The following is a 27,206-nucleotide window of genomic DNA, read 5'->3' as shown; positions in this document are numbered from 1 at the left end:
CCCTCTAGTGCACTCTGGACCCCTCTGTTCCACAGAATTGGGCCCCCAGCTCTCTTATGGCCCCCTAGACCACTTAGACACCCTCTAGTCTCCTCAGAAGGCCTTCAGATTGCTCCCTTCTTTCCCAGAGACATTTCTTGACCATGTAGACACCTTAGCACCCCTCTAGTGCGCTCTGGACCCCTAAGGTGTCTACATGGTCCAGAAATGCCTCTGGGGAAGAAGGAAGAAATCTGGAGGGGTTCCGAGGAGACTAGAGGCTGTTTAAGGGGTCTGGGGGCCTCAAGAGAGCTAGGGGGCCACATTCTGGGGAAAGAGGGGTCCAGAACGCACTACAAGGGTGCTAAGGTGTCTACATGGTCCATAAATTGCTCGGGGCGGGAAGAAGGGAAAAATCTGGAGGGGTTGCGAAAAGACTAGAGGCTGTCTAAGGGCTCTGTGGGGCCAGAAGATATCTGGGGGGCACAATTCTGTGGAAAAGAGGGGTCCAGAGCACACTAGAGGGGTGCTAAGGCATCTACACTGTCAAGAAATGCCTCTGGGGAAGAAGGAAGAAATCTGGAGGGGTTGCGAGGAGACTAGAGGGTGTCTGGGGGACTAAAGAGAGCTGGGGGGCCCCCTTCTGTTTAAAAGTGGGGTCCAGAGTGCACTAGAGGGGTGCTAAGGCGTCTACATGGTCCAGAAATGCCTCTGGGGAAGAAGGGAGAAATCTGGAGGGGTTGTGAGGAGACTAGAGGGGGTCTAAGGGGTCTGGGGGGCCCGAAGAGAGCTGGGGGGCCCAATTCTGTGGAAAAGAGGGGTCCAGAGTGCACTAGAGGGGTGCTAAGGGGTCTACACTGTCAAAAAATGCTTCTGGGAAAGAAGGGAGCAATCTGGAGGGGTTGCGAGGAGACTAGAGGGTTTCTAAGGGGCCTGGAGATTCCAAATATATCTGGGGGGCCCAATTCTGTGGAAAAGAGGGGTCCAGAGGGCACTAGAGGGGTGCTAAGGCATCTACACTGTCCATAAATGCCTCTGGGGAAGAAGGGAGAAATCTGGAGGGGTTGCGAGGAGACTAGAAGGACTCTGGGGGACTAAAGAGAGCTGGGGGGCCCCCTTCTGTTTAAAAGTGGGGTCCAGAGTGCACTAGAGGGGTGCTAAGGCGTCTACATGGTCCAGAAATGCCTCTGGGGAAGAAGGGAGAAATCTGGAGGGGTTGCGAGGAGACTAGAGGATGTCTAAGGGGTCTGGGGGGCCCGAAGAGAGCTGGGGGGCCCAATTCTGTGGAAAAGAGGGGTCCAGAGTGCACTAGAGGGGCACTAAGGGGTCTACGCTGTGAAGAAATGGCTCTGAGCAAGAAGGGAGAAATCTGGAGGGGTTGCAAGGAGACTAGAGGCTGTCTAAGGGGTCTGGAGATCCGAAAGATATCTGGTGGGCCCAATTATGTGGAAAAGGGGGGTCCAGAGCGCACTAGAGGGGTGCTAAGGCCTCTACACTGTCCATAAATGCTTCTGGGGAAGAAGGGAGAAATCTGGAGGTGTGGCAAGGAGACTAGAGGGTGTCTAAGGGGCCTGGGGGGCCAAAAGAGAGCTAGGGGTCCTATTCCATTGGACAGAGGGATCAAGAGGGCACTAGAGGGGTGCTCTTTTCCACAAAGTGGGGACCCCACCTCTCATTTGGTCCCCAGACCCCCAAGACACCCTGTAGTCTCCGCAGAAGCCCTCCACATTGCTTCCTTCTTCCCCAGAGGCATTTCTTGACCACGTCAACACCTTAGGGGTCCAGAGCGCAGTAGAGGGGTGCTAAGGTGTCGACACGGTCAAGAAATGCCTCTGGGGAAGAAGGGAGCAATCTGGAGGACTTGCGAGGAGACTAGAGGGGGTCTAAGGGGCCAGAAGATAGCTGGGGGGCTGCATTCTGTGGAAAAGAGGGGTCCAGAGCGCACTAGAGGGGTTCTATGGCGTCTACACAGTCAAAAAATGCCTCCGGGGAAGAAGGGAGAAATCTGGAGGGGTTGCCAGGAGACTAGAGGGTGTCTAAGGGGTCTGGGGTGCCACAGGATAGATGGGGGGCCCCACTCTGTGGAAAAGAGGGGTCCAGAGTGCACTAGAGGGGTGCTAAGACATCTACATGGTCCAGAAATACCTCTGGGGAAGAAGGGAGAAATCTGGAGGGGTTGCGAGGAGACTAGAGGGCGTCTAAGGGGTCTGGGGGGACCAAAGAGAGCTGGGGGCCCCATTCTGTGGAAAAGAGGGGTCCAGAGCGCACTAGAGGGGTGCTAAGGGGTCTACACGGCCAAGAAATGCCTCTGGGGAAAAAGGAATAAATCTGGAGGGCTTGCGAGGAGACTAGAGGGTGTCTAAGGGGACCAAAGACAGCTGGAGGACGCAATTCTGTGGAAAAGAGGAGTCCAGAGTGCACTAGAGGGGTGCTAAGGTGCCTGCATGGTCTAGAAATGGCTCTGGGGAAGAAGGGAGAAATCTGGAGGGGTTGCGAGGAGACTAGAGGGTGTCTAAGGGGTCTGGGGGGCCAGAAGAGAGCTGGGGGGGCCCATTCGATAGAAAAAAGAGCTCCAGAGTGCACTAGAGGGATGCTAAGGCATCTACACTGTCAAGAAATGTCTCTGGGGAAGAAGGGAGAAATCTGGAGGGGTTGCGAGCACACTATAGGGTGTCTAAAGGGGCTTGGGGGGCCAAAAGATATCTGGGGGGGCCAATTCTGTGAAAAAGAGGAGTCCAAAGCGCACTAGAGGGGTGCTAAGGCGTCTACATAGTCCAGAAATGGCTCTGAGGAAAAAGGGAACAATCTGGAGGTGTGGCAAGGAGACTAGAGGATGTCTAAGTGGCCTGCGGGCCAGAAGAGTGCTGGGGGGCCGAATTCTGTGGAAAAGACGGGTCCAGAGTGCACTAGAGAGGCATTAAGGGGTCTACACGGTCAAGAAATGCCTGTGGGGAAGAAGGGAGAAATCTGGAGGGGTTGCGAGGAGACTAGAGGATGTCTAAGGGGCCTGGAGATTCCAAATGTATCTGGGGGGCCCAATTCTGTGGAAAAGAGGGGTCCAGAGTGCACTAGAGGAGTGCTAATGTGTGTACACTGTCAAGAAATGCCTCTAGGGAAGAAGGGAGAAATCTGGAGGGTTTGCGAGGAGACTAGAGGGTGGTTAAGGTTTCGGGGGGGGCACCAAAAGAGCTGGGGGGCCACATTTCTGTGGAAAAGAGGGGTCCAGAGTGCACTAGAGGAGTGCTAAGGTGCCTCCATGGTCTACAAATGGCTCTAGGGAAGAAGGGAGAAATCCGGAGGGGTTGCGAGGAGACTAGAGGGTGTCTAAGGGGTCTGGGGGCCAGAAGAGAGCTGGGGGCCCGATTTTGTGGAAAAGAGTGGTCCAGAGCGCACTAGAGGGGTGCTAAGGTATCTACACTGTCAAGAAATGCCTCTGGGGAAGAAGGCAGAAATCTGGAGGGGTTGTGAGGAGAGTAGAGGGTGCCTAAAGGGGACTGGGGGCCAGAAGACAGCTCGGGGGGCCCAATTCTGTGAAAAAGACGGGTCCAGACTGCACTAGAGGGGTGCTAAAGCATCTACATGGTCAAGAAATGCCTCTGGGGAAGAAGGGAGAAATCTGGAGGGGTTGCGAGGAGACTACAGGGTGGCTAAGGTTTCGGGGGGGCACCAAAAGAGCTGGGGGGCCACATTTCTGTGGAAAAGAGGGGTCCAGAGCACACTAGAGGGGTGCTAAGGGGTCTACACTGTCCAGAAATGGCTCGGGGGAAGAAGGGAGAAATCTGGAAGGGTTGCGAGCACACTATAGGGTGTCTAAGGGTCCTGGGGGGCGAGAAGAGAGCTAGAGTACCCCATTCTGTGCAAAAGAGGAGTCCAGAGCGCACTAGAGGGGTGCTAAAGCATCTACACTGTCAAGAAATGCCTCTGGGGAAGAAGGGAGAAATCTGGAGGGGTTGCGAGGAGACTAGAGGGTGTCTAAGGGGCCTGGGGACCAGAAGAGAGCTGGGATCTAGACTCTGTGGAAAAGAGCACCCCTCTAGTGTACTCTGGACCCCTCTGTTCCACAGAATTTGGCCACCCAGCACTCTTCTGCGCCCCCAGACCCCTGATACACCCTCTAGTCTCCTCGCAACCCCTCCAGATTTCTCCCTTCTTCCCCAGAGGCATTTCTGGACAATGTAGACACCTTAGCACTCCCTCTAGTGCGCTCTGGACACCTCTTTTCCACAGAATTGGGCCCCCAGCTCTCTTATGGCCCCCTAGACCACTTAGACACCCTCTAGTCTCCTCAGAAGGCCTCCAGATTGCTCCCTTCTTTCCCAGAGACATTTCTTGACCATGTAGACACCTTAGCACCCCTCTAGTGCGCTCTGGACCCCTAAGGTGTCTACATGGTCCAGAAATGCCTCTGGGGAAGAAGGGAGAAATCTGGAGGGGTTCCGAGGAGACTAGAGGGTGTCTAAGGGGCCTGGGGGGCCACAAGAGAGCTAGGGGGCCCCACTCTGTGGAAAAGAGGAATCCAGAGTGCACTAGAGAGGTAGTAAGGTGTCTACATGGTCCAGAAATGCCTCTGGGGAAGAAGGGAGCAATCTGGAGGGGTTGCGAGGAGACTAGAGGGTGTCTAAGGGGTCTGGGGTGCCACAGGAGGGGTGGGGGGCCCCACTCTGTGGAAAAGAGGAATCCCGAGCACACTAGAGGGGTGCTAAGACATCTACATGGTCCAGAAATACCTCTGGGGAAGAAGGGAGAAATCTGGAGGGGTTGCGAAGAGACTAGAGGGGGTCTAAGGGGTCTGGGGGGACCAAAGAGAGCTGGGGGCCCTATTCTGTGGAAAAGAGGGGTCCAGAGCGCACTAGAGGGGTGCTAAGGGGTCTACACTGTCAAGAAATGCCTCTGGGGAAGAAGGGAGAAATCTGGAGGGGTTGCGAGGAGACTAGAGGCTGTCTAAGGCGCCTGGGGGGCCCGAAGACAGCTCCAGGTCACAGCAAGCACCCCAGTAGGGGTGTTCTGAGCAGGCGAGGAGTTTTAAGGGGACTAGGTGGCCAAAAACCCAACTGTGGGGAACCAGGACGAAATATGAAAGGTTTCTGAGGAGACCAGCTGTTCTCTAGGAGGCCTGGGGTCCAGAGAACAGCTCTGGGGCCATACCAGCACCCCAGGAGGCATGCTCAGCAGAGCAGAGGGGTCCTAAGGGGCCTAAACAGCCAAAATAGGAGAACTGGCTAACAAGGAAGACCTCAGGAGGTGCTCTGAGGGGACAGGAGGGGATGGATTTTGAGCAGACTAGGGGACGCATAGAGGTATGTGAGGCACAACCAAGGAAGACAGAGGAGCCTTAAGGGGACTGGAAGGAAAGGGGAGCGGAAGGAAAGGGGATCTGATGGGATAGAGGGCACATGGAATGGTCATAGCGATAGGGCATAGAGAGGACTCTACAGTGCAGCCAATGGAAAAGAAGGGCTGTAGGGCATACTGAAAGGGCGCAATGAATGCATAGGGTTCTGGGGTACCCCCAAGGCAAACCAAGGCGTCCTGAGGGCAGCGTGTGGCACTCAGAGGGGTTCTGATGGGGCTAAAGGGCTAGGAGATGGACCCTAAGGGGCTCAGAGGGCAAAGAGAGGCATCCTGAGAGGACTAGAGGGAAAAGCAAAGGCGCCGAGACGCACCAATGGCAAACGGAGAGGTTTTGAGGAGACTAGAGGGAAAAGAGGGGGGACTTAATAGGACAAGAGGACAAACATAGGAGTCTTGATGCTACCAGAGGGCCTACAGACACCAAATGTCAGAATAACCTTGCAGGAACTAGAAAGAAGCAAAGAATTTTGAAGGGACAAGAGAACAAATGGAGTGCCTTGGAGCATACCTAAAAGCAAATGGATTGGTCCTGAGGGAACTAGGGAGCAAATGGGTGAGTCCTGGGGGGGACGCGGAGGAAAACTGAAGGTTCTGGGGCATTAGCTCACCTGCCATAATCTTCCTGTGTGGAGCCTGCTTCTTCCCTCTGAGAAGTTGGCCTTTGCTTTCATTGCACAGGCAGCTGTGAGCTGTTGCGTAGTCTCGGCAGACAAGTTGGGGATCGCTGCCCAGGCAGTCGTGACCTGCAACACTGCATGCTCAGAACAGTTCTCAGGAAGTCACGCGTACTCATAACCTGAAGAGCAAAAAGCAAATCTCTCTTAAGGTCAGTTTTTATTTCATCATAGGAGCAAGCTTTCCCTCTCTTCTGCACTGTACTGCCTCTAACAGCACACCTTCCTCATCACCATTTTCCCCTGCTCCTTTCACTCCTCTCAGTTGCCCCTGCGTCTTAGATCTCTAAAGCAGCTGTTTCTCATCCACAGGTACTTTCCTGTCCTGTTGCCGATTCACCCCCCGGTTGTCCTATAGCAAGCAGTTGAGACACCTTGGCCTAATTCTTAGCCGCACACGCCTTTTGATCTGGCAAGCAGCTCAGACAGAGCAGAGGGCAGCAAGAAAGGTGGATCTGAATGTAGTAGACTTGGGCACCGAGCAAGATGGAAGCAGCAGCAAGGCATCAAAGAGATGGCATCTTTGTAAAGAAAAGAGATATAGTTCCAGGCTACCGGGGATTCTCTGTACCTGTGGCCAGGGCTCCTGCCTGCAGGCTCTTTCCACACAGTTAAAGGTAGCTGAACGCAGTGCCCTTGGGAGGCAGTGACATGGTGTCCCCGGTACTGCTGTGGGGTGGCTGTTCCAGGGTCTCTCAGGCTGTTTTGGGGTCCTTGGACAGAGACAGTGCTGTTCACATTTCCTTGAGGACTTTCCCTTGTGCTGCACAGCAGGACAGCTCTGCACCGTGCCCTCCCAGCACTGCCACTCCTCATAGCTGCTGCCTAATTGGCCCCAATCTTGAGCAAAGCTACAACTACCAGGAGCCCGCAGCGCCCTCCTACTCTCCCTGCCCTCCCCATTTCCAAGAGGGACGGCCCCAGCCCCTGGGGGCAAGCCTGCCTGGTCACACCAGAGATGGAAAATGCTTCCTGCCTTGTACCAGGGAAAACCAGGGAAATGCCACTGTCCCCAATGACCTATGGGGACTCCTGCGTGAGCGGCACATGTCCAGTAAGGAACAGACCCAGCGGGCCACTGCTGCAGGGCTGAGAAGGCACCGGCACCTGGAACTGCAGCTCCTGGCCTGCCACAGAGCATAACGTGGCCGGCTGGTGAGAACCCCGCTGGCAAAGGACTGCCCCTCCGGCCGCCTCGAGAGGCACAGCATGCTGTCCGAGCAGCCCAATGCGGGAAGACTACATCTCCCGGCATGCCGTTCAAACAAAAAAAAGGCCTCCCGGAAGCCCGGTGCCGGAAGACTATCGCTCCCGGCATGCCAGCGGCGCCCCCCGGACCCCCCCCCCCCTCCCCCCGTAGCGCTAGGTGAAGTTTAACCCTGTGGAGATTCCGTTCCTTTCCGTCCCGCCCCCGTTCCCTTTTCCTCCCTGTCTCCCCGGAATCCACCGCAGAGCCCCGAGCGCGACCCCGCGATCCCCAGCACCGGCCCGGGGCTCCCCCGACACCGCCGCGGCCGGCTACGGGTCAACTCCAACACTGCCCCTGCCTCCCCCCACGACCCTCCCTGCGCTTCCCCTGGGATCCCTCCTCCCCCTCCCCAACGCGGTCCCCAGCGGACATAGGAGACACCCCCCCCCCTCCCCGTGCTCCTCCGACTGCGCAATAAACCGCACCACAGCCCCAGCGGACCGCCTGCCTTCCCCCCTGCCCCATCCTGGCGCACCCCCCTTCTTCCCCCCCAGCACCACTGCAGACCCACCGCACCTCCTTCCTCCCCACCCGAACCCCAACGCACCCCCTTACCCCCCCCATACCACCACAGCCTCGGCACACCCCCTTCCTCCCTCCCTCCACCTCCATGGCCCCGGAGCACTGCTCTTCCCCACCACATCCTCAGCCCCCACTGCCCCAGCACACCACCCTCCCTAGCCCCGGTGCAGTTTCCCCTGGCCCCAGTTGTGCTGCGCTGCCCGGGACACTCCCACCCACCAGGACCCCCGGCACATGAGGGACCTGCAGCCCGGAGCGCGCACCCCCCCAGCCCCGCTCACCTCCTCCGCAGGGCAGCCGCGTGCCGGTCCCAGGCAGCAGTGCTCAGCAGCAGCTCCATCGTCCAGAACCAGCCCCAGCATGAGCTTCCCCCAAATGCAGCCCCAGCCCAGGCGTGTGCCCGCCCTTGCCATCAGCCCCACCTGGGGCTTGTCCCACCTGTCCCAGCCATGGAGCCCCACCTGGGGCCTGTCCTGCCACCCAGCTCCACCTGGCATTCATCCCAGCCCCAGGGCCTGCAGCTGCAGCCCATCAGGAACTGGGGAGAGGGAATGGCCATCAGCCCCATCAGGGACAACTGGGGCTGCCAGGGCAGCAGAGGCACCCCCACTCCTGAGAGCAGCTTCCTGAAAGCTGAAGGGAGAGGCCTGGGGTATAGAGAGGGGAAAGGGGAGTATGCAGAGGACAAGAGAACAAATGGAGAGCTCTGGGTACAACAGAAGTAGAAAAAGGCAATGACAGAGCAAACAGAGTGACTCTGGGGGCACCACCAAGAAGCACCCAGAAAACTCTGGGACAGGAGAGAAAGCTAAACAGAGAACTTTGCAGTGTGCTGCAAAACAACCACAGGGCCCAACAAAAGACACACAGAGCCCTTGGGGGCAACCCAAAATGTGAATTGAGGGCTCCGGAGGGCATCAGAGGGCAAATGCAGGGCTCTGGGGCAAAGCAAAATACAAATAAAGGGGCTTAGGGCACACCAGAGGGGTCATAAGGCATGTCACAGGACTCAGTGCAGCTGACAGGATGGTGCCTGCAGGCTCCCCCCACCCCCATGGAAACTCTATCTCCCCACTCCAGGCACACAGGCCCTGGCACCAGACCCACAAGGGACACTGGGGAGTGCTGAAAGCAAATCCAGAAGCAGTCTGGTGACCTCACACAGCCCTGCAGGGGCCCTGGGTGCCCCCACAATGATGGGAAACACCCCCAAGAGCCCAGGCAATGCAAGGGAAATTCCCCACAGCTCTGTCAACAGCACTGGGTTCCCTGGGAAGCGCAGGCACTCCAAAGTACAAGGGACTCGGGGACCAGCTCCCAGCCCCGGACACAATGTGTAATCTCCTCCCCTGGGCATCATCTTCAGGCAAACCAACAGCAGGAACCACAGAGATGAGTGCAAAGAATAAAGCAACTGTTTATTGTTTTACTGCGCAGAAACAATAGCTGGAAGCAAGTCTGCCATGGAGCTCAGTGTCAGCATGCTTCCCCTTACCTGTGATGCCTGAAGAGTCATCACTACACCAGCGTCCATCCATCCATCAGGGAAGGGTCATCTCCTGCTGCTGCCCTTGATGTGGCAGGTGTCCGAGTAGCTGACAGCCTACTCCTCTGCTTTTTCCTTCAGGGATAGGATTCATCTCAGAGATGAGAGGAAAATGCCTGATCTTGCCTGTCTGCACTTCTGCCCTACCCCAGGCTAGAGCCCTGCAAGACACTTCCACAGCTCTCAGCTCACCTGTCACATTGCCAGTCTCCGTGTGATGGGCCTGCGCCATATCAAATCCAGAGCGCAGGTCGGTGTGCAGAGCTGAACGCTGGGTACAGGGGAAGGTTACAAAGCCCAAAGAAGGGTTTGCAGCCTGCTGCTTAGGCTTCAGGGCTTACAGTTTATCTAAGGATTTAGCCCTTTTCCTTTATCAGTAAGTCATAAGCCCTGAACACTAACTGCAGGTCTTGGAACCCTAATAGTTGCCGAGACTTTAAAATTTATGGCTAAGGTTGGATTTTAAATTCTGCGCCCTGATCACTAAACGAGCAAACTGTAAACCCTGACTGATAAAGACTGAGCCCCACAAAAGAAAGGAATAAACTGTAACTCCGGAGTGAGAGACCCTCAACAACAAACTAAACAATAAACCTTAAGTGAAAAATTCCAAACCCTCAGCTTTAAGCAACAAACACCAAAGCACCCATACACATGAAAACAGTAAAGAGAAGGCAAGGAGTTTTGCCCACAGCTTAAGAAGTTTTCCCTTCCTCTAGAAGCACAGCAGAACGGGAAGACATGCACCAGAATCACGTTACAGCTGCTGTTTAGAGGCTTGGTTTTAGCCACCATTCAAATGTGAGCATGTGCAAGAATCACTCCACAGGACTGCACTAGGCTGCACTTGCACTGAACCTACCTGAAGCACTGCAAGCACTAATTCATCTCCGGGTCAGACAATTAATATTTTTGGTCCTCTCAGCTCCATGGGCAAACATCCACAGCCAGTGACACCAGTGACCACCTAGGGAACAATCACCTCGCACCTCCCAGCACTGCTCACATACGATGCAGCCCAGGACTTAGCTGTGTCCACGCTGCAAGTCAGAGCTCACTCTCCATGGCCAGCCGCGCATCTCCGCAGAGCTCCCAGCTGTGACAAGGCTCCTTCGACTGCCCGACTGGGCTTCGGCACCTGCAAAGAGGCCAGAGCAGTTAGTTAGAGGCCGGGCAACTGCACAGCCCTCCTAGAACTACTCCCTAGTCCAAGGCCCGTAATTGTTCCCACAGTTATGACTGACCCTCCCTGCTGCTTCAGTCACCCTCTCTGGCTCCATTTCATCACAGAGATGTCACAGCAGCTCTCACGGACAGGCAGGCTCGCTCAGGCACCCGGCCGCCTCCAGCCTTTGCTAGATGGTCCTCCGCAGGGAAACTCTGCCTCTGATGGACACTCTCAGAAAGCACCGTCCAGCCAAGGCAGGATAAAAAGTAAGGCCTCCAAAACCTCCAAACCCTGGAGAGATGGAGCTGATGGGAAACTGACTTGTGCTACCAGTACTGTAGATTATGGCTTTGCTGTGTACTACGGTGCTGTTGCTCATACACATGTAACCCCATTTCTCTGCTATAGCAAAGTTACTGTTGTAGGTGGCTCCTGAAAGAAACAGTAACTTGCGAAAACGAAAATCCCAGGTAAGACAGTTGCATACTTAAGACATGAGTTGTGAAGGACCTTTACTCTCAAAGTACAAACAATACTGGAACCTCTGGACTTCAAAGAAGGAAGGTCTAGAAGGTTTAGGGCCCAACACTAATAATGCTAGAAACAGAAATTGTTTGGAGGGACCAGAACAGCAAAGAGAAAGGAGTTCCAAGGAAAGAAACAAGCCAGAAGCTATGTAAATGATTGCATTCATCAGGAAGCGATGGCAGGGGTGGGGTGGGTGTGCGTGTTGACAGCACAGCATATCCCCTCAGGAAGCACTAAATCAACAACATGGGTTGAGCTGTAGACATAGGGAAGACACCACTTTGCATAAAGGCAGACCTGACAGAAAAGTGGGCTCAATGCCAGCATCGCAATCACAACTCAAGCTGCACCACGTGACAGCCCTGGCTGCGCGCAGGCAGACAAGAGGCAGTAACTGCAGACCGCGCTGACGAGTAGGACAGACAGCAGCAGCAGCAGCTCCAGACCGCCCTACCGCGAGCGCCTGTCCTAACGCCCAAGGTCTCGGAGCCTCTGCTGCTCTCTGCCTCCGTGACACCTTCCCCAGGAGCCTCTTCGCTGCCTGCCGCGTACCCCACGGCATCTCTAGCCCGCTAGTGCTCCCCCGCTGCACAGCCACAGCCCCGCGCCTCCGCGGGCAGAGTCCCCGCGGAGGTGTCCGACGTGACCCGAACCAGACCGACCGACGGCACCCTCCGGGCGCTGCCGATCACCATCTCTGCCGAGCGCCGACCACCTCTCGCCACCCGCCGCACCAGACAAAACGCAAAGGAACGACAGACCTCCACCTGGACGCGGGGACAGGGGGGAGAACAAAAGAAAAGAGGGGCAGAGAGCTTGGCAGATGGATGGAGGGAGAAAGAAAGAGAGGGACAGAGAGCCGGCCCCAGGGTCTGGGCACTGGACAAAGGAAGAGAAAGAGAGGGACAGAGGGCCACACAGATGGAGGGAGGGCTGCACAGAGGACCGGGGAGCAGAAGAGAGAAAAATGGGGAAGGCGAGGCGGCCAGAGGAATGGCGAGGGAGCAACAGAGAAGGGGGGAGAACCGGAGAGAGGAACGGGGACGGGAAGAGAGGGACAGGGAGCCAGTAGGAGCGATGGGAAGAGGACGAGAACGACGAAGAGCTGGCCAGAAAGGTGGAGAGAGAAAAAGAGGGAGGGCAATTCAGACAGAGAGATGGGACAAAACAGGGGAAAAGAGGGATAGGGAGGCAAATAGATGGATGAGGAACTGAGCAGAGGGATGGAAATAGAGAGAGATGGCTGGAGGGGTGGACAGAGGGCTGGGAAGGCAAAGAGAAGTACAGGCAGAAAGGCAGATGAGAGCGGCAGACAGATGGGGAGCCGCACGGAAGGACAGCGAGCAGGTACTGGGATAGGAAGAGGAAGAGGACGATGAAGAGCTGGATAGAGCGATAGAGAGCCAGTTAGATGGACGCAGATATTGTCACAGAGATGGAAAGAGTACAAGAGGGATGGGGGAGCTGGGCAGAGGAACGAGTAGCTAAACAAAGGGATGGGGCACTGGACAGAGCCACGGGGAAAGAAAGAGAAGGATGGAGCGCTGGACAGAGGGGCAGGGAGCGGAACCGGATGGATCCCGACAGCCTGGCTCGCCATGCTCCGACTCCACCCCACCGGCTGAGCCCGCAGCGCTCTCTGCGCACCGCTGTGCCCAAAGTCCGCTCGTGGGCCTGCTCACCCGTATCCCTACGGCTCCGGGGTGTCTGTGGGAGCGAGGGTGCACACACGGGCCCAGGCCGGGGAGGAACCTCGCGTTCAGTCACAGCATTTTACCATTCCTCGTGCATTAGCCCCTCTCAGATGCTCAACACCAAACGCCCTCAGCCCGTAACAACTTCAGTACCCGCGGCACCTAGTTTTTCCACGCTCTCAAATCTTCCTTGCTCTTTCCCGTCTTGTTTGAAAACCCTCCCAGACCCCTTCTGTACTTACATGCTTCCTCAAAACAGCATCACCAAAGTCAACAAAAAGGGCCGAGCTGCATCCCTTCGAGTTGCTGGCCCTCAGAACAGCATCCTGCAAGTGAATCAAGCCACCAAGGTCACTGGGAGATTCTCCTTCTAGAGCTTTCTTCCCCCAAAGCTTTAACGATGGCTCCCTAACCTGGGCAAATGCAGAGCCTCCCTTAAGCGCTGCGGCAGTTTTTACTCTGGCATCCCAAGTTGCTGCTAGGCAGCGAAGCAAGGCAAAGACGGGTGCGGTCACAGCTGACCCATCTAGCCACGAAAATTCTTATTTTAGGCCTCACTGGTCATTCCAGGTAAACAGACCAAAACAGAGCTCCAAACAAACAGGCGAGGCTTCGCACAGACCTCGTGGCCCAGCTAGCAACAGTAAGACTCTGTCTTACTGAAGACTCTGGGCTACCAGTCGCTATCCCCCCCTCCTTTGCCGGTCCATGCATCGTGGCTTATTACCCGCGAGTCCGGTAAGGACGCTGTCGACCTTCCTGGGGCCGAAGCCTCCTCGTCGGGACCGGGCGGAGAACCTTTCTGCTGGCATTTGAATTCTCCTGGAAGCTCTCGATGCGTGATAACTTACAAAGGTCCGAGAGCGGTGGTAGCCTGTAGTTCTTCACGGCAGCACACAGTCGTTCCCCGAGGTCCTGAACGCCTACGATTAACACAGTTTATCAAAACAAAAATACTACTGCTACAGGGTGTAAAGGCAAGCTAAAATTTCCGCAGCCAAAGAAAACCCCTTCGCGTCTGACACAACGAGCCACACGCACCAGCGCCTATAGCTCGAGGCTAGCAACCCCTCCTGGGCGACGTTCTTCTGGCAGGCTGCGGATCTGAACTCCTCCATCTCGCCTAAGAGTCTCCGCTGGGACACAGCAACTTTGCCAGCCAGGGCTCGTTGACGGAGGCATAGTAAAATCCATCAGGGAGGGAGGAAAGCAAAAAAAAAAAAAAACAAACCAAGAAGAAAAAGAAAAAAAGAAAAAGATCAAAGCTCTGCAGAAAATCATAAGAATCCAAAGTTGTTTATAAGCACAAAAGCGGATCCAATATACACACTCAAGCAAGGTAAACAAGAATACGCAAGCCACAAGTACCGCTTCCCCTAACCCCTGTTCTGAGAGCTATGAAGACAGTCAGGCTTGCCGCGAAAGGGAAGTCAGACTAAGTAGCCGCTAGAGATCAACCTCTCGGAAACCTCCTGCGTCCGCGTTTTTGGCGCAACCGTGCTCTGCCCCTCAGTCAATTCAGACGCGCACAAGAAGAGCCACTGCTTGTAACACTTGCACAGCAACTGCCCCCCTGCCCCTGCTCGTTAAGATCAGCGCCCACTGCGCCACTCGGATAGATGATACTCCGCTGTCTCTTTATTTCCCTGATGTGATTACTTTAGAGGGAACTGAATAGATTGGATGGCCCCTGCGCGATCAAAGCTAAAAGTCTCAAAGACGGTTACAGCCCACATCGCTGCTGAACAGTCTTTCTCACAGCCAGAGACTTCTTGTTCCAGCCCCAAAGGGGACGTACAGGTGAGGCGACCGGCACCCGCTTTCCTTTACTGCCGTTTTCTAGCGGTGCTGCTCCCACGCAGTCAGCAGATGTGGAAAGCATTACTGAAAAAGGCTTTCCTTGTCCTGGGAATTTGAGGGCAGGAGGTTTTATAGCCACTTCTTCCAGTTCAGTGAAAGCAGAGTCACGTTCCTCGTCCCAGCTCCCTTCCCGACTCCCTCCCAGTACTTTCCACCGCGGTCTGCTGACACCGGCAAAGCCACCTTAATGCTGCTGGAGGAAACTAAATCCTCCTACAATTGCTCTAAGCGGGAACCGGTGAGAAGGAGCCTTAATTCCATGAGGCTTCAACCTATCTACTGTCATCCCGTCTCCCCAAATACCATTGCCAGGTAACTAACCCGGGGCTTGCGCTGATTGAGCCTTCCTGAAATCGATCTCTCAGTTTTACACTTCAGAACCTTCTCTCGCTCCCTTCCTCTTCAGTAGCTCTGGTCACTTGACCACCACTCCCCCAAGATAATAATTTGCTGTCTCGCAGCTCGTGAAGTATGACGCTTCACAGGCACGTAAAGTCACACACATGGAGACACATGTACGCAGAGCACTTCTCGTAATGCATACAGACCTTCCGTTATACGCTGGCGATCTATTATTCGGATCGCTATTAATGGCGCTCCTTCCTTGCCAGGAGGAACGGGCTTTCCCTTTTTCTGGCAGAGGAAGACAGCTTTCACTTGGCTCCCTTGGATTCTATTACTTCAGCTTGCTCACGTTTTTTACTCTCTTCAACCTCAGCCGTGGCCATTAATCTAAGAGAGCATTCGTTCTGTCTTTCCCTTTCCACGTACGCGCGTGCAGTAACAACACAAAATAGAAACAGCCAAAGCAAAGCTAAGGCAGATACAGGCAACAGCAGCCACAGGGCAGGAACGGGTTACTCAGTCCTCAGCGCTGCCTCGGGGAGGCCAAAATAACTGCTAACGGTCATTAGCCATACTTACCCTAGTTACCCGTGCCAGAACGCCTCCTCCTGTAGCAGTTCCTGGTGATATCGAGGGGCCGCTGCATTCTGGCTTCCTTGTTTCATCCCGGCCCTTCGGTATTAACCGCAAGCAAACGCTCGTCCGTCTCTTCTCCTCGTCAGCATTTGCTGTCCTTGGTTCCACCTCTGTAAGGAAGCGATAAACTCGCGTTTTACTTCCAGTGAAACGCTTAGGTTTATGCATGATCTTTTTCTCTTTACCCTGTTTTCTTTTTCCCCCTTTTTTTTCTTTTTTTCTTCTTCTTTTCCTTAAGGGAAAGGTCTTAATACGGCACTTTGCACCATACGTTGCAGGGTAAACGGTCTGGAAACGTTACACACAGCAATTAGGGCTAGGTTATTAGGCAGGCGGGCACGTCGCCTAATACCTTCCTAACGCCATCTTCCACGAAACCTTATTTTTATTCCGCTTCAGTGTTATTGTTACTGTTCGCAAACCCTCGTATGCATGCGCTTAACCGACAACTCTCTCGGTCTTTAACTACGTGGAGGAACGACAGCCCTCGATTTGTCTGTCTCCCTTTCAGACCTATTACCTTTTTGAGACTGCTCCTAGCTTCCTCTTACTCTTGCATGCTGGCCTCACAGGCGACGACCAAAATGAACCACCGGATCCCCAGGTCTTGCTGCTTCTCTTCGAGATGTCCCCCTTCGGTGGGCTACCCTGCCAAACAAACCAAAAAGACTGCCGAGGCCGCGAGGGTACCAGATTTTCAGACCGCTTCTCCGAGGCTTTCGGGGTGACTGACGTCACCGCTTCGCTTCACGTTACTCACAGCTACCTTCGTCTATTACTTAGGGCTAAACCTGTTTCTGTTTGCAGAGGGGCTTGTTGCTTGTTTAAACTTGACATATAGTCCATAACCTGCTCTGCATGCTCCCTAGTCCCTTCTGCTTTTGCAACACTTGTGGTAATTCAAGGCGGTAATTAAGAGTCCCCATTGCCCCATAGGCTGGAGCGAGACATTGCTGCTGCTCTGAGGAGGTGCCTAAAAGCCACGCTGTTTTCGCTAGCATCACTGGGGCTTCCCAGAGCCCATCGGTGTTCTCTTTGGCTCTTCCCGAGCCTTTTAGGTTTTTTAGGCTATTCCTTAGTCCTCCATTTTAGGGCAATGTTCTCCTTAAGCACTGCGCACAGCACGATTATCCCAGATCAGCCACATCGTGCACACACAGAGGCTTCTGAGAGGCGGCTCAGAAGAAAAGAGAGAAAAGTCTCTTTGTCATCCGCACATTCACCCGTCAACACTCTTCACCAGGAAGTGCTGTAAGTTCCTGTTTCTCTAAAGCGGGACTGAGTCGAGGCGGAGACGCAGATCGCACCCCATCTTTGTTAGAACGCCTCACTGCTGCGGGCACTGGGTCTGGCAGCAGTTTGAGGAATGTTTGGGGCCTTGCACAGAGTGCAGGGGAAGGTCTGGAGTCAGTGACAACATTGCGGCAGGGCTCGGAGGCGTTTTGGGGCCTGTGGGGGTGTTGGGGCAGGATTTGTGGGTGGTTGAGTGGGTGGTTTAATGGCTCTGGGGGGGCTGGTTGCAGGAAGGGTGGGACTCTGCGGGGCCCTCAGGGCAGGGGTGCCATCCCAGATGCGTAGTGAGCACACAGGGGTGCCCTACGTGGCTCTCAGCTCGGCGGGAGCAGCCACCGGTCTCCCACCCCACCAGACAGGGGAGCGGGGCGGGGGGGGGGGGGGAGGAGAGGAGGTGGAGGGATCTATGAGCTCGCAGAGAACGCCAGAGGAGGCAGCAGGGAACTCCCCAAGGACCCCGCGTCCCAGACGAGAGGAGGCATCAGGCTGCCCTGCCGCTGCTAGAGACATCCAGACCCCCGCGCAGACACCCCCCACACACTCCTCCAGGCTGCGTCCGCAGGGGCGAGCGCACGCCCCGGCCCGCGCTGGGGAGGAACCGGGGCCCTACAGGCGACACACGCAAAAGGGAGAGTCAGAGCCGCGCTCCGGCAGACCCGGCGCCGCGCAGACCCGGCGCGGCGCGGCGCGGCGCGGCCCCCGGCCCGACTCCCCCCCCCCGCCCCGCCGCCTCCACGCAGCGACGGCCCCGGCTGGCAGGACACAGCCCGACACCCGCGGCCACCCGAAGACGCACGCTCGCCTCACCTCGCCTCACCGCGGCCCCCACATGCTCGACTCCAGGCCGCCTCTGCCCTCGCCCGCCGCCGTCCAGCGAAAACACCCGCCCTGCTCGCCGCCATCTTGCCCGCCGCCGCACCGCGCGTGCGCCGGCCGCCCAGGGCTCGCGCCGCCGCACCGCGCGTGCGCCGGCCGCCCAGGGCTCGCGCCGCCGCACCGCGCGTGCGCCGGCCGCCCAGGGCTCGCGCCGCCGCACCGCGCGTGCGCCGGCCGCCCAGGGCTCGCGCCGCCGCACCGCGCGTGCGCCGGCCGCCCAGGGCTCGCGCCGCCGCACCGCGCGTGCGCCGGCCGCCCAGGGCTCGCGCCGCCGCACCGCGCGTGCGCCGGCCGCCCAGGGCTCGCGCCGCCGCACCGCGCGTGCGCCGGCCGCCCAGGGCTCGCGCCGCCGCACCGCGCGTGCGCCGGCCGCCCAGGGCTCGCGCCGCCGCACCGCGCGTGCGCCGGCCGCCCAGGGCTCGCGCCGCCGCACCGCGCGTGCGCCGGCCGCCCAGGGCTCGCGCCGCCGCACCGCGCGTGCGCCGGCCCAGGACCGCGCGAGAGGGGCGGGGGGAGCGCAGCGCGAGGGGCGGGGGGAGCGCAGCGCGAGGGGCGGGGGGAGCGCAGCGCGAGGGGCGGGGGGAGCGCAGCGCGAGGCAGCCCAGACCCGCAATGGCCCCACCCTCGCGTGGTCGCAGCGCCGCGCTGCAGCCGGCCGGCTCCCGCGCGCCAACCGCAGCCCGCCGCGCCACCCCGGCGCTCAGGCCGAGCAGCGAGCGCCCCGAGGCTGCTCTGCCCGCGCCCGAGAGAGCGGCGGGCTTCAGCGAGCGGGCGCTGGGGCTGCCCCGGGGAGAGAGCGCCGCGGAGCAGCTCCGAGACGGCACTGCCCGTCCCCGCGCCCCCAGGAAGCACCGAGAAGGAAAAGCCCTCTCGGGAAAAGCGCTCCCGGTCCGTGAGCACCGGGCAGGGGGCACGAGCGCGGCCCCTGCGCTTACCCGTCCCCGAGAGAGCGCAGAATAGCGGCCAACGCGGCGACCGGCAGCGCGCACGTGTGCGCCGGCTGCCCGCAACGGTCTCCGTACGCAGCGGTGGCCGCCGGCGGCTGCAGTGCTGCCTTGTCGACACGCGAGGGCAGCCGTGAGCGCGCCGGAACGCAATGCGCATGCGCGCCCCCCCTCCCGCGTGCAGTGCCGCCTTTCAGACACGCGAGGGCAGCAAGGAGCAGGGCGCAGCGCTTTCCTGCCCCCCTTGCAAAATACTCGCTAGGCAAAAGTGGCTTGGGCTCCTCCCGAACGCTTACCTGGCTTCATTACTACAGCTATTAGGAACCGAAGTGCATAGCCTTCTAGCAAAGGGAACGACCGTCTTTTCAAAACTTCCCGCGACTCCCCAGAATTGTCACTGCCTTGCATCAGCAGCCAGCTTCTTCCAACCCAGCCGCAAGAAACATTTTGCCTTCCCGGCAGAACTTTCTGCTCCCCGGGGGGTCCAAAGGAAACCCGTCACTCACTACTGTCTGTCAAAACGTACCGGAAGCCCTCAAATACAGGACAAGACGCCTTCTCTAAGGAAGCTGACTACTAGGTCTGCTTCACGGCAGCTTCTCCCCAGTATCAGGGTCCACTCAATAAACAAAATAGGACGAGAAATGTCTTAATCTGCTCCAAGTGCTTTCGTATAAGAGAACAACATCAAAACGAGGTATTATTGCATTTAGCCTCCACTACACGTGCTACCCCAGCGCCACGGACTTGCTTTAAAGCATCAGTGACGTACGCGGTCTGGCAGTAATTAATATTCACAGAATGAATACGCACTCGATCGAGTACGGGTGTTCATAAAAAGCTTTGCCAGTGCGTCGCTAGGTAACAAACCTAGACAAGCAGCTATTTGCCCTGATCCTTCGGCTTACATTTCTTCTGCCGGATGTAGTCAAACGTACCTGAACGCAGTGGCCTTGCGAGGCAGTGACACGGTGTCCGTGGGGTGGCTGTTCCAGGGTCTCTCGGGCTGTTCCAGGGTCCTCGGACAGCAACGGTGCTGGTCGACTTTCCCTTGCGCTGCACAGCAGGACAGCTCTGCACCGTGCCCTCCCAGCACCGCTACTCCTCCCAGCAGCTGCCTAACCGGCCCCAATCCTGAGCAAAGCTACGACCCCCAGGAGCCCGCAGCACCCCTCCTACTCTTCCCACCCTCCCCATTTCCAAGAGGGACAGCCACAGCCCCCGGGGACAACCCTGCCTGGTCACGCTGCTGTCCGAAAAGCGGATTCGTTGCCCGCTGTGCACTAAGCCAATAATGACACGCTCAGGAGAGACATTTGCTTATTTATTTCAGTTGTGCAAGCCTGGCTGCTCGGTGTTTTCCCCACAAATCAAGCGCAACTTCCCCCCCCCGCCCCGGCTTTCCAAGTAGCATTTATACAAGTTGCAAGGTTTGCAACTTTCCCTCTTACACCGGTTGGTTAGTGATTTACATACAATTCTAATATTGCTTACACACCATTTTAAAACTACGCATGCTCAGGGGAGGGGTCTTCACCCGGGCACAGGTCTTTCTGACCTATGGGCGTGATTTTCTTGTATTATAATGAGGACAGTTCAGTTCGGGGATACCTCGAATTCCTTTGCTAAATTGGCAACGTCTACATAGAAAACAAAACATTTTGATTTACTATTTCTTTAAGGCTTTAGCACTTCTAGCATGGCCTTGATTAAAGAATTATTTCCTCCCAGGAAATGGGGGGGGGGGGGTTCCTCCTCATCTGCCTAGTTTAAACAGCAGGAACACTCTTTCTGAGCTTCCAAGGTTGTCTTGCAACACCATCGGAGATGGAAAACACTTCCTGCCCTGTACCGGGGAAAAACAGGGGCATTCCACTGTCCCCCGTGACCTGTGGGGACTCAGGCGTGAGTGACACACGTCCAGTAAGGAACAGACCCAGCGGGCACTACAGCTCCTGGCCTGCCACGCGGCCACCCGCTGGGAACCCCGCTGGCAGGGACCTGCCGCCGCCGCCCCCCCCGCGGGGCCACCTCGAGAGGCGCAGCATGGTCACCCAGTAGCCCCGCCTGAGAAGACTACACCTCCCAGCATACCGTGCACGCGAAAAGGGCGGCCCGGAAGCCCAGTGCCGGAAGACTACTGCTCCCGGCATGCCATGCCAAGCAACATGGCCGCCCGGAAGCCCAGTGCCGGAAGACTACCGCTCCCAGCATGCCGCGCTCAGAACAAACAGGCCCCACCGGAAGCCCAGTGCCGGAAGACTACTGCTCCCGGCATGCCGCGCCGAAAGCTACGGCTCCCCGCAGTCCCGCACCCCAACGCCCGCCCCCCACCCGCAGCGCTGGGGCACCTTTGACCCTCGGCACATTCCGTTCCTTTCCGTCCCGCCCCCCTTCCCCTTCCCCCCTGTCCCCCCGGAAACGGCCGCAGAGCCCCGAGCGCGGCCCCGCCGGCCCCACCACCGGCCCGGGGCTCCCCCGACACCCCCGCGACCGGCCCCGCCTCAGCTCCGACACTGCCCCCGCCCCTCCACGACCCTCCTCCCCCCGCTCCCCGACACGCTCCCGAGCTGACACAGGAGACCCCCCCCCCCCCCCCCGCGCTCCTCCGACCGCGCAGTAAACCGCACCACAGCCCCGGCGCACCCCCTTCCTCCCCCCGCCTCCGTGGCCCCGGGACGCTCCCAGCCGCCGGGACCCCCGGCACATGCGGGACCCGCAGCCTGCAGTGCGCCTCCCCCGGCCCCGCTCACCTCCTCCGCGGGGCGGCCGCCGGGCTGGGCCCGAAGGGCCGTGCTCCGTGGCAGCTCCGCTGCCCAGCTCCTGCCCCAGCGCCAGCTCCCCCCAACTGCAGCCCCAGCCCCCAAATGTGGGCCTGCCCTTGCCATCAGCCCCACCTGGGGCCTGTCCTGCCACCCAGCTCCCCCTGGCATTCATCCCAGCCCCAGGGCCCGCAGCTGTGGGCCTGCAGGAACTGGGCAGGGGGCCTGGCCATCAGCCCCTTCAGGGACAGCTGGGGCTGCCAGGGCAGCAGAGGCACCCCCACTCTCCTGACAGCAGCTTGCTGAGAGCTGAAGGGAGAGCCCTGCCTGGGGTGTAGAGTGCGGAAAGGGGAGTATGCGGAGCACAAGAGAACAAATCGAGAGCTCTGGGTGCAACACAAGTCAAGAAAAAAAAAAAAAAAACCAACAACGATAGAGCAAACAGAGTGACTCGGGGGGCACCAAAAGGAGGGCCCTGGGGCACACCCAGAAGCACCCAGAAAACTCCAGGACAGGAGAAAAAGCTAAACAGAGACCTCTGCGGCGTGCCGCAAAACACACACGGGGCCACGGGGCGCACCAAAAGGCACGTAGAGGGCTCGGGGGCAACCCAGAATGTGAACTGAGGGGTCCTGAGGGCATCAGAGGGCAAGTGCAGGGCTCTGGGGCAGACCAAAATACAGAGGAAGGGCCTTGGCGCACACCAGAGGGGTCACCAGGCACGCCGCAGGGCTCAACGCGGCTGACAGGATGGCGCCTGCAGGCTGCCCCAGGCACACGAGCGACACTGCGGAGTGCCAAAAGCAAATCCGGGAGCGGTTCGGGGACCTCACGCAGCCCTGGAGGGGCTCTGGCAGCCCTCGCGATGAGGGGAAACACCCCCAAGAGCCCCGAGGGTCCAGGCAACGCAAGGGAAATTCCCCGCAGCTCTGGGAACAGCACCGGGCACCCTGGCAAGCGCAGGCACTCCCAAGTACATGGGACTCGGGGACCAGCTCCCAGCCCCGGACACAATGCATAACCTCCTGCCTCAGGCATCGTGTTCAGGCAAACCGCCCTGGAGCTCGGCACCAGCGTGCCTCCCCTTACCTACGATATCCAAAGAGTCACCGCCGCACCAGCGTCTGTCCGTACGTCTGTCCGTCGGGGAAGGGTCAGCTCCTGCCCCTGCCCTCGACATGGCAGGTGTCCGAGTAGCCTCCCCCCAGTGCTTTTTCCTTCAGGGCTAGGATTCAGCTCGCAGAGCTGAGAGGAAAATGCCTGATCCCGCCTGCCTGCACTTCTGCCCCAACCCAGGCCAGAGCCCCTCAGGTTACTTAGTCCTCATCGCTGCCTCGGGAAGGCCGAAATAACTGCTAACGGTCATTAGCCATACTTACCCTAGTTACCCGTGCCAGAACGCCTCCTCCTGTAGCAGTTCCTGGTGATATCGAGGGGCCGCTGCATTCTGGCTTCCTTGTTTCATCCCGGCCCTTCGGTATTAACCGCAAGCAAACGCTCGTCCGTCTCTTCTCCTCGTCAGCATTTGCTGTCCTTGGTTCCACCTCTGTAAGGAAGCGATAAACTCGCGTTTTACTTCCAGTGAAACGCTTAGGTTTATGCATGATCTTTTTCTCTTTACCCTGTTTTCTTTTTCCCCCTTTTTTTTCTTTTTTTCTTCTTCTTTTCCTTAAGGGAAAGGTCTTAATACGGCACTTTGCACCATACGTTGCAGGGTAAACGGTCTGGAAACGTTACACACAGCAATTAGGGCTAGGTTATTAGGCAGGCGGGCACGTCGCCTAATACCTTCCTAACGCCATCTTCCACGAAACCTTATCTTTATTCCGCTTCAGTGTTATTGTTACTGTTCGCAAACCCTCGTATGCATGCGCTTAACCGACAACTCTCTCGGTCTTTAACTACGTGGAGGAACGACAGCCCTCGATTTGCCTGTCTCCCTTTCAGACCTATTACCTTTCTGAGACTGCTCCTAGCTTCCTCTTACTCTTGCATGCTGGCCTCACAGGCGACGACCAAAACGAACAACTGCATCGCTAGGTCTAGCCCCCTCTCTTCAAGATGTGCCCCTTCGCGGCTTACGTTTCTTGGTCTCTTCAACTTCAGCCGTGGCAATTAATCTAAAAAAGTAAGTATGACATCTATTCCTTTCCGTAGCTGCGTGTACGATAACAAAACAAAAGAGAAACAGCCAAAGCAAAGCTAAGGCAGATACAGGGAACAGCAGCCACAGGGCAGGAACGGGTTACTCAGTCCTCAGCGCTGCCTCGGGGAGGCCAAAATAACTGCTAACGGTCATTAGCCATACTTACCCTAGTTACCCGTGCCAGAACGCCTCCTCCTGTAGCAGTTCCTGGTGATATCGAGGGGCCGCTGCATTCTGGCTTCCTTGTTTCATCCCGTCCCTTCGGTATTAACCGCAAGCAAACGCTCGTCCGTCTCTTCTCCTCGTCAGCATTTGCTGTCCTTGGTTCCACCTCTGTAAGGAAGCGATAAACTCGCGTTTTACTTCCAGTGAAACGCTTAGGTTTATGCATGATCTTTTTCTCTTTACCCTGTTTTCTTTTTCCCCCTTTTTTTTCTTTTTTTCTTCTTCTTTTCCTTAAGGGAAAGGTCTTAATACGGCACTTTGCACCATACGTTGCAGGGTAAACGGTCTGGAAACGTTACACACAGCAATTAGGGCTAGGTTATTAGGCAGGCGGGCACGTCGCCTAATACCTTCCTAACGCCATCTTCCACGAAACCTTATTTTTATTCCGCTTCAGTGTTATTGTTACTGTTCGCAAACCCTCGTATGCATGCGCTTAACCGACAACTCTCTCGGTCTTTAACTACGTGGAGGAACGACAGCCCTCGATTTGCCTGTCTCCCTTTCAGACCTATTACCTTTTTGAGACTGCTCCTAGCTTCCTCTTACTCTTGCATGCTGGCCTCACAGGCGACGACCAAAACGAACAACTGCATTGCTAGGTCTAGCCCCCTCTCTTCAAGATGTGCCCCTTCGCGGCTTACGTTTCTTGGTCTCTTCAACTTCAGCCGTGGCAATTAATCTAAAAAAGTAAGTATGACATCTATTCCTTTCCGTAGCTGCGTGTACGATAACAAAACAAAAGAGAAACAGCCAAAGCAAAGCTAAGGCAGATACAGGGAACAGCAGCCACAGGGCAGGAACGGGTTACTCAGTCCTCAGCGCTGCCTCGGGAAGGCCGAAATAACTGCTAACGGTCATTAGCCATACTTACCCTAGTTACCCGTGCCAGAACGCCTCCTCCTGTAGCAGTTCCTGGTGATATCGAGGGGCCGCTGCATTCTGGCTTCCTTGTTTCATCCCGTCCCTTCGGTATTAACCGCAAGCAAACGCTCGTCCGTCTCTTCTCCTCGTCAGCATTTGCTGTCCTTGGTTCCACCTCTGTAAGGAAGCGATAAACCCGCGTTTTACTTCCAGTGAAACGCTTAGGTTTATGCATGATCTTTTTCTCTTTACCCTGTTTTCTTTTTCCCCCTTTTTTTTCTTTTTTTCTTCTTCTTTTCCTTAAGGGAAAGGTCTTAATACGGCACTTTGCACCATACGTTGCAGGGTAAACGGTCTGGAAACGTTACACACAGCAATTAGGGCTAGGTTATTAGGCAGGCGGGCACGTCGCCTAATACCTTCCTAACGCCATCTTCCACGAAACCTTATCTTTATTCCGCTTCAGTGTTATTGTTACTGTTCGCAAACCCTCGTATGCATGCGCTTAACCGACAACTCTCTCGGTCTTTAACTACGTGGAGGAACGACAGCCCTCGATTTGCCTGTCTCCCTTTCAGACCTATTACCTTTTTGAGACTGCTCCTAGCTTCCTCTTACTCTTGCATGCTGGCCTCACAGGCGACGACCAAAATGAACCACCGGATCCCCAGGTCTTGCTGCTTCTCTTCGAGATGTCCCCCTTCGGTGGGCTACCCTGCCAAACAAACCAAAAAGACTGCCGAGGCCGCGAGGGTACCAGATTTTCAGACCGCTTCTCCGAGGCTTTCGGGGTGACTGACGTCACCGCTTCGCTTCACGTTACTCACAGCTACCTTCGTCTATTACTTAGGGCTAAACCTGTTTCTGTTTGCAGAGGGGCTTGTTGCTTGTTTAAACTTGACATATAGTCCATAACCTGCTCTGCATGCTCCCTAGTCCCTTCTACTTTTGCAACACTTGTGGTAATTCAAGGCGGTAATTAAGAGTCCCCATTGCCCCATAGGCTGGAGCGAGACATTGCTGCTGCTCTGAGGAGGTGCCTAAAAGCCACGCTGTTTTCGCTAGCATCACTGGGGCTTCTCAGAGCCCATCGGTGTTCTCTTTGGCTCTTCCCGAGCCTTTTAGGTTTTTTAGGCTATTCCTTAGCCCTCCATTTTAGGGCAATGTTCTCCTTAAGCACTGCGCACAGCACGATTATCCCAGATCAGCCACATCGTGCACACACAGAGGCTTCTGAGAGGCGGCTCAGAAGAAAAGAGAGAAAAGTCTCTTTGTCATCCGCACATTCACCCGTCAACACTCTTCACCAGGAAGTGCTGTAAGTTCCTGTTTCTCTAAAGCGGGACTGAGTCGAGGCGGAGACGCAGATCGCACCCCATCTTTGTTAGAACGCCTCACTGCTGCGGGCACTGGGTCTGGCAGCAGTTTGAGGAATGTTTGGGGCCTTGCACAGAGTGCAGGGGAAGGTCTGGAGTCAGTGACAACATTGCGGCAGGGCTCGGAGGCGTTTTGGGGCCTGTGGGGGTGTTGGGGCAGGATTTGTGGGTGGTTGAGTGGGTGGTTTAATGGCTCTGGGGGGGCTGGTTGCAGGAAGGGTGGGACTCTGCGGGGCCCTCAGGGCAGGGGTGCCATCCCAGATGCGTAGTGAGCACACAGGGGTGCCCTACGTGGCTCTCAGCTCGGCGGGAGCAGCCACCGGTCTCCCACCCCACCAGACAGGGGAGCGGGGCGGGGGGGGGGGGGGGGAGGAGAGGAGGTGGAGGGATCTATGAGCTCGCAGAGAACGCCAGAGGAGGCAGCAGGGAACTCCCCAAGGACCCCGCGTCCCAGACGAGAGGAGGCATCAGGCTGCCCTGCCGCTGCTAGAGACATCCAGACCCCCGCGCAGACACCCCCCACACACTCCTCCAGGCTGCGTCCGCAGGGGCGAGCGCACGCCCCGGCCCGCGCTGGGGAGGAACCGGGGCCCTACAGGCGACACACGCAAAAGGGAGAGTCAGAGCCGCGCTCCGGCAGACCCGGCGCCGCGCAGACCCGGCGCGGCGCGGCGCGGCGCGGCCCCCGGCCCGACTCCCCCCCCCCGCCCCGCCGCCTCCACGCAGCGACGGCCCCGGCTGGCAGGACACAGCCCGACACCCGCGGCCACCCGAAGGCGCACGCTCGCCTCACCTCGCCTCACCGCGGCCCCCACATGCTCGACTCCAGGCCGCCTCTGCCCTCGCCCGCCGCCATCTTGCCCGCCGCCGCACCGCGCGTGCGCCGGCCGCCCAGGGCTCGCGCCGCCGCACCGCGCGTGCGCCGGCCGCCCAGGGCTCGCGCCGCCGCACCGCGCGTGCGCCGGCCGCCCAGGGCTCGCGCCGCCGCACCGCGCGTGCGCCGGCCGCCCAGGGCTCGCGCCGCCGCACCGCGCGTGCGCCGGCCGCCCAGGGCTCGCGCCGCCGCACCGCGCGTGCGCCGGCCGCCCAGGGCTCGCGCCGCCGCACCGCGCGTGCGCCGGCCGCCCAGGGCTCGCGCCGCCGCACCGCGCGTGCGCCGGCCGCCCA

General features: G+C 57.6%; 1 protein-coding gene across 9 annotated transcripts; it reads right to left on the bottom strand.

Moving 5' to 3' along the window:
- Positions 1-9,173: 9,173 nt before the first annotated feature.
- LOC135328780 (proline-rich protein 36-like) lies at positions 9,174-15,465 on the bottom strand. Of its 9 annotated transcripts, none has more exons than XR_010389831.1 (5): positions 13,754-15,448; positions 13,440-13,635; positions 12,955-13,038; positions 10,185-10,460; positions 9,174-9,397 (listed from the first exon to the last, which is right to left on the bottom strand). XR_010389831.1 is itself a non-coding variant. In XM_064514444.1 (3 exons), the coding sequence occupies exon 3, from the start codon at positions 12,616-12,618 to the stop codon at positions 11,707-11,709; it is 912 nt and encodes a 303-aa protein (XP_064370514.1). In that variant the 5' UTR covers positions 12,619-13,038; positions 13,440-13,635; positions 13,754-15,465; the 3' UTR covers positions 10,623-11,706. The 9 variants fall into 9 exon arrangements, 4 of the variants coding, with proteins under 4 accessions (XP_064370514.1, XP_064370515.1, XP_064370516.1 ...); XR_010389829.1 differs by having other exon boundaries at positions 9,515-10,460; positions 13,754-15,433; XR_010389827.1 differs by having other exon boundaries at positions 9,174-10,460; positions 13,754-15,458.
- Between the last annotated feature and the right edge of the window lie 11,741 nt (positions 15,466-27,206).

The sequence above is a fragment of the Dromaius novaehollandiae genome, chromosome 6 (assembly GCF_036370855.1).
Source record: "Dromaius novaehollandiae isolate bDroNov1 chromosome 6, bDroNov1.hap1, whole genome shotgun sequence".
In the NCBI taxonomy this organism is placed as follows: Eukaryota; Metazoa; Chordata; class Aves; order Casuariiformes; family Dromaiidae; genus Dromaius; species Dromaius novaehollandiae.
The sequence above is the reverse complement of the archived record's forward strand: the minus strand, read 5'-3'. Positions and strand labels throughout refer to the sequence as shown.

Coding starts and splice junctions, on each gene's coding strand:
- LOC135328780 (XM_064514444.1), bottom strand. CDS start 12,618: ATGGCGAGCCAGGCTGTCGGGATCCATCCGGTTCCGCTCCCTGCCCCT.